This window comes from Rhinolophus sinicus, chromosome 5 (assembly GCF_057876585.1).
Source record: "Rhinolophus sinicus isolate RSI-liver-muscle chromosome 5, RSI-T2T, whole genome shotgun sequence".
Taxonomy (NCBI): domain Eukaryota; kingdom Metazoa; phylum Chordata; class Mammalia; order Chiroptera; family Rhinolophidae; genus Rhinolophus; species Rhinolophus sinicus.
Window position 1 is genome coordinate 48,126,054 of NC_142505.1, and position 10,646 is coordinate 48,136,699.

Sequence of the window (10,646 nt, forward strand, 5' to 3'; positions counted from 1 at the left end):
AGCTGCTCGGCAAAGGGGGAGGCCCAGTCCCAGAGATGGAGGAGCCCACGGAGAGATAAGAAACTTGAACACAGATGACCATTCATGATATAACACAACAGCATGAAAGATGTCACAAGACCACACATGATCAGTTGTTATTGGGCAGGTCTCAGCAGGAGCCCAGAATGCATAGCACTGGGTGGGTCTGAGAGGAAGTGGGACATGGGCAGGGCTGGGGGCCACTGGGAGGCGGTCTGGGTAGAGGAGGGATGGTTCACACTAAGGCCCAGAATCCACAGAGGCCTCCAAGGAGCCAGCAGGAGAGCAGAGGTAGGTTGGGGCCAAAATTCGGAGCACCCCAAACACCTCAGAAGTTGGACTCTGTGGCCCTTCTCTGATCACAGTTCCTCCCACTCCTTTTCTCTCCTCTGCTTCCCCTCCTCCCACAGGACATGCTGTCTCCCTGGGCAGCCTGTGTGATGTGCCCCACGATTATGCCTGGAGGTTGCAGAGCATTTTCCCTGCTCCAGGGACCTCCTGGGCTGGGCACGTCACTGCCAGGCCAGGCCAGTGCAGGAAAATTATGCAGCCTGCCTGGAGTATTTTGCTTATGATAGAAAGAGGGATAGATTGATGTGTCTGCACTAAGAAACACAAGGTGGGAGTGCTGATCAACAGCCCGTTAGTGGGAAGTGGTGGGGCCTGTGGCGAGTGACCCAAGGGGCCGTCAGCACCAGGAGAGGACTTGCCAGGATATGGGTCCAAGGCTGCTCTGCTCTGCCTGTTTCCAAAAGAAACCAAAAATCTGGGGGTTTATGTCAAATTGCCCGATATAAAAATGTTGGCTCAAATTCCATTAAAACCCGCTGCTAGTCAAAATGATTGTACTTGCCAGCTCAGCTTTGCCAGAGGGCCACCAGCCTGAGATCTCTATTACCATCTCACTGTATTCTCAGAAGCAGTGCTGGCACATTTCCTGTGAACAACCCGGTAGTAAGTAGTTTAGGCTTTGAAGGCCTCCCGGTCTTAAAGCAGCCATAAATGATATGTCAATGAATGGGTGTGGTCGTGTACTAATAAAACTTTATTTATGAACACTGAAATGTGAATTTCATGTAACTGTCATGTCATGACATACTCTCCTTTTGATTTTTTTCTTAAACATTTAAAAACGTAAAAGCCATTCTTAGCTTGTGGGACTTACAAAAACAAGCAGTGGGTGGGGTTTGGCCCATGGACTGTAGTTTGCCAGAACCCTGCTCAGGGCCTGCCCACCTCTCCTTAAGCAGACCGAGAGCTCCCTGCTGGCTTCTTTCATCCCCCTTGGGGAAACGGCATCTGCCTTCCTGCTGGGCTCCTCTCAGGCTATTGGGAGAGATTCCTTTTTCTGTTCTTAAGGACAGCTCTGGCCTGGCCCAGCCCCAAAGTGATTCTGAGGTGTTTAGAAGGCCACCGCTTGGGTCCCGCTCACCTACCCCTGCCCTCTGCCCACAGAAATCCCCTGGAGACTACAGCAACTTTGACCAGGAGTTCCTGAGTGAGAAGGCACGCCTCTCCTACAGTGACAAGAACCTCATCGACTCCATGGACCAGACAGCATTTGCTGGCTTCTCCTTCGTGAATCCCAAATTTGAGAGGCTCCTGGAGAAGTGAGGTTCCCAGATATGCCCCCCAACTCGTCCCAGCCAAGGAGCACCCACCCCCAGCCCAGGGAGAGCAGGCTTGCCCCCCTCCCCCGCATTGTCACCTGCCCGCCCCCCACAATAAGCAACAGTGTGACTGTGGTGATTTCTGCTGCTGCCCCACCTCCTCCCCAACGAGGGGCCTTGGCTCCTGTCTGGCTGGTCTCTTAATGGTACTTCCTCTGTGAACTGTGTGAATTTGCTTTTCCTCTGCCCTCAGAGGGAAACTGTAAATCCTGTGTTTCATTACTTGAATGTAGTTATCTATTGAAAAAATATATATATATATATGCATATATATAATAGGCTGTACATATTGCTCAGTAGAGAAAAAACATGGACAGGTAATGTGTTGATCTTTTAAAAAATTATATATATATATATATATATATATATATATATATATATATATATAAGCATAAGCTGTTTGAACCACCGGGTTCTTTTATTTGTATGTCTAAATAAACACCAAATGGTACTGACTTGGCCATCGGGATGTGTTTGTCCCAGGAAGCTGGTGGCTGCTGCTCCCACTTTTGGCAGCTGTGTCCTGGAAGCTAACTGAGCTGTTAGCTGCAGACACAGACCCTTGTGTTTTCATGCAAATGTGTTTGTATTTATGGGTTTCCTCTGACTCTAGGGCCCAGGGCCTAAAGCAGAAGGTTTTTCTGGGTGGCTTAAACCGAGCCCCAGATGTCTCTGTGGGGAGATGGGAGGAGGTGGGACCAGCTGCAGTCTGTCTCAGGAGAGTGAGGCACCATTCTGCAAGAGCAGAAAGGTGAAGAGCCTGGCCGGAAAGCATGAGTGAAGGCCTAGAGGCTGGCCCAGACTGGAATGAAAGACAGGGAAGAAAAAGTTAATACATCTCAGGCTTCAGGCAGATCTGGATTCAAACTGCAGAGTGGCCAAGAGACATAGGCATGGCACTTAATCATTTTAAGCCTCAGTTTCCTCATCTGTAAAATGGGGACAAGGCAAGGCGATGCTAGATTTAATTCTACATGTCATTACTATTTATGCCCCAAAGGAGTCTGTGTCTGAGTTCTAGAATCTATTTCTCTACCTGGGGAAGGAAAGGGGAGCAGGGCAGAAAGGTGAGAAAATGCCAAGTGGTTGGGTCGAGGTTGGCAGCCATGTTCCAGTGTGCCTGTTGTCCAGTAAAGAACGTGGCTCCAAGGTGGTGGCCAATGTCCCCCAAGCGTGCAGCTCTCCCTCCCACCACCTCAATGTCTCCTTCTCTCCCACTTCCTATTTCTTCCTCTCTGCCTATCTCCCTTCTGCTTCCTTTTTCTGTCTCTGGGGCACAGGCCTTGAGGCAGGGCCCGCCTTCCAGCCCCTCTGGTCCAGCCCCCAGCCCTTTGTCCTTAGATGTGGGTGAGGTGCCCCCAGCGCCTGATTGGCTGCTCCTGGCAGCCAAGCAGCTGACTTCCAGCAAGTTCATTTTTCTGGGCTGAGGTACAAGTTTCCATAGCTGGAGAGGAGCAGGATGGGGCTGGTGCTGGCCAGGGGAGGGGGCTGAGGGGGCCCGAACTCTCCCCTGAGAGACCAAATGTCTCCCTCTGCTCTCCACCCACCATCCTCTCAGGGAACACTTGTTGAATCCCGGCTCTTCACAGAGCAGTGCAAACCCTGAAGTGGGGCTTTGTCTCTTGGGATCAGTCAGGGAAGACAGCATGGCCTGGGCTGTGCTGGGGCTGTGAAAGCCCCAAGGTGGTGCGTGGGGACTCCTGTTCCCTGCCTGTGCTGCAACACGCACAGGCCCCAAGGAACCTCCCACACCCCAGGGCTGTCCAGAGTAGGTTTAGAACAAAAATATGGTTGGTGTTTGAATTCAGAGCCTCTTGTCATCCTCTGGCCGCGCCAAGGCAGAGGTTTGCACCCAGAGCCCCAGTTTCCTACTGTACGGAATGGGGAAATTAATAGTTTATCAGCCAGAGGTTGGGGGGAAGAACATGGTACCTGGCATCAGGAGACTGGGGTTTGAATTCCACTGTTACGTACACACTGTGGAACCTCCATGAGTTTCTTCATATTCCTCAGTTCCCTCATCTGTAAAATGGGATCATTAACCCCTGCTGCCTTGTGGAGCTCCTGGCTCTGGGGAACCCCTTAAGGGCTGATGCTGGTACACCAGTATGCCAGGCAAGCCCAGGAAAGGACAGGAGCTGGGCTTGAGGGGCCCACTTCAAGCAGCCTTGGATGGGGAAGTAGCTGTCGGCAACGCTGCCAAACTGTCTGGGAGGCTGTGCAGCTCCAGGCGTTTCCAGAGTTGGGTAAGCGCCAGGCCTGACCCATTGGCCTCAGGAAATGCCTCTCCTGGCTGGGCCCAGAGCCACACTTTCACTGGGACCTAGGAGTCCGGAAGCAGGCATGCTACCCCACCCTACCTGCCAAGAAGGTGTGCGAAAAGAGCACTGAGCTTGGCCCCCACTGGAGGGCCAGCGGGAGTAACACACCCCACCTGAAATGTATGCCAGGTTTTGTGCTTAGGGCTGAGCCAGAGTTACACAGAAGCCGGCAGCAGGGAGGGGGGCGGGGGAAGGGGGGGACGGGGACGGGGGGGGGGGGACAGGGGGGACGGGACGGAGTATGGGCTCTGTCAGATGGCCCTGGGTTCAAATCCTGTATGTCCCTAGTTGTATGACCTCAGTGAGTGACGACCTCCTGGAACTTCAATGTCCTTTTCTACAAAATAGGGATAACAACGCTGGTGATTGCGGACGAGGATCTCTATAAGCACATCCCATGGGCTCACGCCACAGTAGATGCTTAGTAAACAGCATCCATTATGATACTTTCTCCTCAATGGGATGAAACACGGCAGGATGGTGGGCTTGCCAGCTGCACATTTGAATCCTGGGTCTTCTGACTGGACTGCAGGAGGGCAACTTGGCAGTTTTGATTAAAACCTAAAATGCACCCACCCCATGCCCAGCAATCCCCCTTCTCAGGCACAGCTACCCAAAGGAATCTCCACAGGCCCAGGAGTCCCACTGCATGGATTAATTGGGAAAAACCAGCAGCAAGCAGAACACCCAGCAGTTGGAGAGCTGGTTAAATACTTTTCTGACGTGGGAAGTGGGAAGGGCCAAGATCAAAAAGAGCGAGTGAGAGAACCAAAGGTTCAGAGTGACTTTGCCCTGTGCTTCCATGTGCCAGCTTGTGAAGGCACCCAAAGGTCTAGGAGCTCAGGGTGGGGATACAGAGGTGGAGAACCACAAATCCTTTAAAGCAGTGACTCTCAAATTCAGTGTGCAACACATACTGGTTAGACGTGCTTTGTGCCAAATTCTAACCAGCAGGTCTCAGCCCTCACTGTACATTGGAACCCCATGCCTGTGCTCCCCAGGACCAATAAAATGGTGATCTCTGGAGGGAACCCAGGCATCACTATTTTTAAAGCTCCCGGGAGGGTCCCACCTGCGCCACGATTGGAAACCCGCTGGGTGAGACCTGGGAATCCACTGCATTTTTTCTAGTAGCCCAGGTGAAGCCAGGAAATGCTGCTCTGAACAGGTCACACCCTGGAAGGCAAAGTCACCGCCCAAGCCCAGTGTTGGGCAGGATCCGACGCCAGAGGACCCCTGCTGGACCGCCCACCACTAGTCAGATTGGTGAGTGGGGTGGGAGGCCGCCGCCCGGGCCGGGCTGCAGCGCCCTCTGGTGGTCGGCTGGCGCAGACCCGGGAGGACCCGCTTTGTGCTAGGTACTGTGCTGGGTTCTTAACCCATCTGGTGTCATTAGTCCCTGGGGAAATGTTCATGCAAGGAATTGCTGGAGGACCATTTGGCAGAGACCCAGAGACACGAAGGTTACACATCTAGACAGCTCCCCTAACATTTAAGAGGCTCTCTTGGCTAGTCCATATCTCAACCCCATTCTCTGGCATTCATCCCAATATTATAATCACATTTCCTCAATTTATTCGTTATCAAAGTGTGCTTAACTGATATGAGCTGGGAAGTCCCTGTTTTCTGCAGGTTTAAATGGCAGGAAATAACGGGTGTGCAGCGTTTGCCAGGGCGGGAGGTGCTAGTGGGCTTCAGGACTTCCCACTAATGCTCTTGGCCTCATTCCAGCAGGCTGGGCGTTCGCACTTCTGCAGCCCACCGTGCACTTGCCTCCTCCTCGCCCCCCTCCAAGCTGGATGAGACCTTTGGCTCCCTCCTGCACCTTGATTGTGCCCCCGCGGTGACCTCAGAATGCCCTGGGTGAGGCTGGAGAGCTGGTTTTGGTTCCTCTGAATCCTGACCTCTCTCCCAGGCACCTTCTTATCTCCTTGGGGCCAGGGAGGGGGAAATGCACAAAACACAGAACCTGGTAGCAAGGAAGGGGAAGAGGGACAAAGAAAGGGTCCCAAAACTGTGAGCCAGGCCTGAGTCAGTGTGGCCCAGGTTAGGCCCGACCTGTGAGGTTTGGGGCACTGGGGCCCTCACTCCCTGGGTCTTCATATGATTGAATTCAACCCTCGCCAGCTGTGGCCTCAGTGATTTAAGTCTTTCGAACTTTAATATTGGTTCTCAAATCGGGCTCCTAGGTGGCCTTAGAAGACCCTCTTCTCCTTTCTTTCCCTGCTGTGAAATGCATACTCTGAGGGCCCTCACACTTGCTGCTTAGCCCACATTAAGGATTGTACAAAGCCCAGAGCCTTTCTGGGAAGGCATTTTTCCTTTTCTTCTGAGAGGGGATTTTACCTTGCTATTGGTTTCTCCTGTGGTGTAGACACAGGCACTGTGGGTAGAGCAGCAGTGTTGGGCTCTCTTCCTGACTTCATGCATTCCCTCACGGCACAGGTGCCTGCCTGCTTTGTGCCAGGAGCTTGACGGGCATCACTTGTCCGTCACCCAACGGGCATGACCAAGCACTCACTGTGTGTGGCTCAAGAGCTCATGACAGTGACACGCTGGATCCAGCACTGTACTTGACACTTCCCCTGCATCACTGACAGCAATTAAATCTTCACAACAACCCCACTAGGAAACGACTGTTAGTCTTCTCATTTTACAAATCAGCAAACTGCTCTGAGAGGTTAAGGAATTTGTCCAGTGGCTCTGCATTTGGGGCTCCACTGTGTTGCTTCCTGCAGCTGAGCACAGTCTCCCACAGTCTCTTGGGCTTGCTCAGGAGCTATCAGGGAGAGCACATGGGTCTCCTGTCCTTTGTCATGCAGGGTCTCAGCTCCCCGCTCCCCTCCACAGGACAAAAAGGAACACCCACGGAGCTATAGATAGGGCAGTCATACCACTATATTCTCGCAGGCGGCTGGGTTGGAGACACAGGAAGCAGGAGCCACAGAATCTGCAATCCACACTCCGCCACACTCCGCCGCTTGCCAGCCCAGCCACCATCTTCTTGCTAGCCCCCATTTTCTGCTAGTGTAGCCACAGCAGTTATATTAGTGGCCAATCGCTCACTGGTTACAGCTGACGGCCAACTAGCCACAGCTGATGGCCATCCAATCACAGTTGATGGCCATTTACTACCCAAGTGAGCACCTCTCCACGCGAGGCCGAGAGCCTGAAAATTGCACTCTTGGCTCTGTCCCCACACTCCACCCTTACAGGGTCTTGTCTCACAATCTACATGACAAGCGTCTTCCGCAAAGGGCCCTGTGTGACGAGCCTGGAGGTGAATGCACTATCCTGGACACAGCCAGGCTCTGGGCACAGCCAGGGTTTCTCAGGCCACCACCAATCTAGGGCACAGCCAGACTTCCTGGGCTTCTTAGGGTACCACCAGTCTCCCTGGATACAGCCAGTGCCTCTCAGCGCACTGCCACTCTCTCTGGGCACAGCCAGACTTCCTGGGCACAGCCAGGGTTCTCAGGGCACCGTGCTAGAACAATAGTGGCTCACAGTCAAGGTGCTTACATATTCTCGATGGCGGCTGGTCGAGACACAGGAAGCAAACATCCACCGGTTCCACTGCATGGTGGTACGTTCCCAAACAAACAGTCAAGCGGTCTATCAAACCAGGGTTGGAAGGCAATTCCCCATAGTCCAGTCATTTGCCAGGGCTGTGCACTGGCCCCACAACGTGTGCCCTCTCTGCAGGCGAGGGCTCCAAGTCCTCCCCAACCTGGGGGTGGGGGTGACCTTTACCTCACCCGCATCTCCCACGGAGGACTCAGCAAGCGTTTCCTCCTGAGACTACAAGTCCCGCATCCGGGCTGCCTCAGCAAGCACTTCCCAGCCCACACGACCTCAACAACCTTTGCTTTCTCCAGCCTATGCTGGTTGGAGAACCATCCATGTCTTCCCACCCCTCCACAGGGGTCCAGCTCTCTGGCAGCTGCTCCTCCTGGTCTTCCTGAGACTGAGCTTTCATACGTATAAATTGCTCCATCACCTTTCGGAGAGTTTCAGCCGACACCACACCCTGCTTGCTGCGCGATGTGTCATGCAGGGTCTCAGCTCCTGCTCCCTGCCCAAGAATGCAGGATATGGTGAGGCCAAAAAGGAACACTCATGGAACCATAGATAGGGCAGTCACACCACTATAGTCTCGCTGGCGGCTGGGTTGGAGACACAGGAAGCAGGAGCCACACGATCCACAACCTGCTGTCCACTTCTCTCTGCCAACCAACCTCACTTGCTAACTGCAATCCGCGCTTGCTAGCTCAGCCACCATTCACTGCTAGCGTAGCCATGGCAGTTATATTAGGGGCCAATGGCTCACTGGTTACAGCTGACGGCCAACTAGCCACAGCTGATGGCCATCCAATCACAGTTGATGGCCATTTACTACCTGAGCCAGCACCTTTCTATGGGAGGCCGAGAGCCTGGAAACTGCTTTCCGGGGCTCTGTCCCCACACTCCACCCCTACAGGCTCTCGCCTCACAATCTACGCGACAAGCGTCTTCTGCGAGGGGCCCTGTGCGAGGAGCCTGGATGGAGATGAATGCAATATCCTGGACACAGCCAGGCTCTCTGGGCACAGCCAGGGTTTCTCAGGGCACCACCAGTGCTTCTGGGCACAGCCAGACTTCCTGGGCTTCTTAGGGTACCACCAGTCTCCCTGGATACAGCCAGTGCCTCTCAGCGCACTGCCACTCTCTCTGGGCACAGCCAGACTTCCTGGGCTCAGCCAGGGCTCTCAGGGCACAGCCACTCTCTCTAGGCCTCTCAGGGTACTCTGCTGGAACAACAGCGGCTCACAGTCAAGGTGCTTACATATTCTCAATGGCGGCCAGTCAAGAGACAAAAGCAAACATCCGCCAGTTCCACTACATGGTGGTATGTTCCCAAACAGTCAAGTGGTCCATTAAATTAGGGATAGAAGGCAATTCCCCATAGTCCATAGTCATTCGCCAGGGCTGTCCTGGGGGTGAGGGACGACCTTGACCTCACCCTCAGCTCCCACGGAGGACTCAGCAAGCGTTTCCTCCTGGGACTACAAGTCCCGCATCCGGGCTGCCTGAGCAAGCACTTCCCAGCCCACAGGGCCGCAACGACCTTCGCTTTCTCCGGCCTGTGCTGGTTGGGGAAACTTCCACGTCTTCCCACCCCTCCACGGGGGTCCAGCTCTCCTGCAGCTGCTCCTCCTGGTCTTCCTGAGACTGAGTGTCCACATGCACAAACTGCTCCACTGCCCTTCAGAGAGCTTTGGCCGGCACCGTACCCTGCTTGCTGCGCCATGTGTCGTGCGGGAGACCCTGCTCGCTGCGCCATGTGTCATGCAGGATGGCATGCGGGGTCTCAGCTCCCACTCCCCACATAAGAACACAGGACATGGTGAGGCCAAAAAGGAACACCCATGGAGCCATAGATAGGGGAGTCATACCACTATATTCTCACTGGCGGCTGGGTTGAAGAAACGAAACAGGAGCCACACAATTCTCAACCCTCATTGCGCCTTCTTGCTAGCCCCCATTTTCTGCTAGCGTAGCCACAGCAGTTATATTAGTGGCCAATGGCTCACTGGTTGCAGCTGACGGCCAACTAGCCACAGCTGATGGCCATCCAATCACAGTTGATGGCCATTTACTACCTGAGCCAGCACCTTTCTATATGAGGCCAAGAGCCTGGAAACTGCTTTCTGGGGCTCTGTCCCCACACAGGGACAGCAGAGGACAGCTAGGACGAGGTGCAGGCAGGCTGATTTGGAGCTGGAAGGACTCTTGGAAATTATGGATCTCCAGTAGGGATGTCCATGGATCACAGTGGAAAACTGATGCTCGAGAGGCGGAGGGGCTAGGCCATGGTCACAAAGGAAGGCTTTTGGAGGGAGCAGCCAGGTGTGTCCCCAACCTTCTCCCTTTTATAGGGTAGAAACCTGGTTCCTCCTCCTGTCTGCAAACTCACACTGAGCCCAGCATACTGGGCGGTTAGTAAATATTGATGGATGAGCAAAGGTGAGTGAGTGAACAGGAAGTGCCCTCTGAGAGCTTACTACACCCCCGGCACAGCCCTCACCTCACTCTGCTCCCCTCCCCCTGCTCTGGTATGAGGAGGGGGCAAAGGTAAAGAGTAGGTACAAGCAGGGATGGCTCCCAGTCCCGCCTTGGGGCATGAGCAGCAGCAGATGACCAAAGCCCACGACCTCAGTAGTCCGTGTCCACCAGCTGACAGGTGGTGGAGGCCCACAGCCCCAGCTGAGGGTTGGGACCCAGTTCAAGAGCAAGGCAGCTGTGGCTGGCCACAGCCCATTAGAAATTGGCCATCAATAGAGTATTGGCAAGGCCTCTCCCCAACTACTTCCTGTGTTTTAAATCATGAGTTCAGAAACAGTTAAGCCAATAAGACACACTTTACAAAATGCTTGCGTTGAATTAAAAATGGATCTTGTTAGCTTATTAGCTTAATTGTCCTTGGCTCTATTTGGAAACGAGGTGTAGTTTAAAAAAAAAAAAAAAAGATTGTTTTTAACCCCTAGCTCGGGTTTGTTACAGCTGGATATCTAATGCCCCCATGTATACTGGATTTATTTATACTCAGCCTAGTATGTGCCAAGGGTGGCAGTTCTCATGGCCAAACACCAGG

The 10,646-nt window shown here is 53.5% G+C and overlaps 1 protein-coding gene across 3 annotated transcripts in view; it reads left to right on the forward strand.

The window, feature by feature from the left end:
• Nucleotides 1-2,146, forward strand: part of PRKCD (protein kinase C delta) — a 29,056-nt gene extending 26,910 nt beyond the window's left edge. For 2 of the 3 annotated variants that reach the window (XM_088798474.1, XM_088798475.1), the window contains one exon: nt 1,477-1,778. In XM_088798474.1, the coding sequence (XP_088654600.1) occupies nt 1,477-1,635 (159 nt within the window). In that variant the 3' untranslated portion in view covers nt 1,636-1,778. Of the gene's footprint in view, nt 1-1,476 lie in introns of all 3 variants that reach the window. The other variant, XM_088798473.1, reaches the window with a different exon arrangement.
• The last annotated feature ends 8,500 nt before the right edge of the window (nt 2,147-10,646 follow it).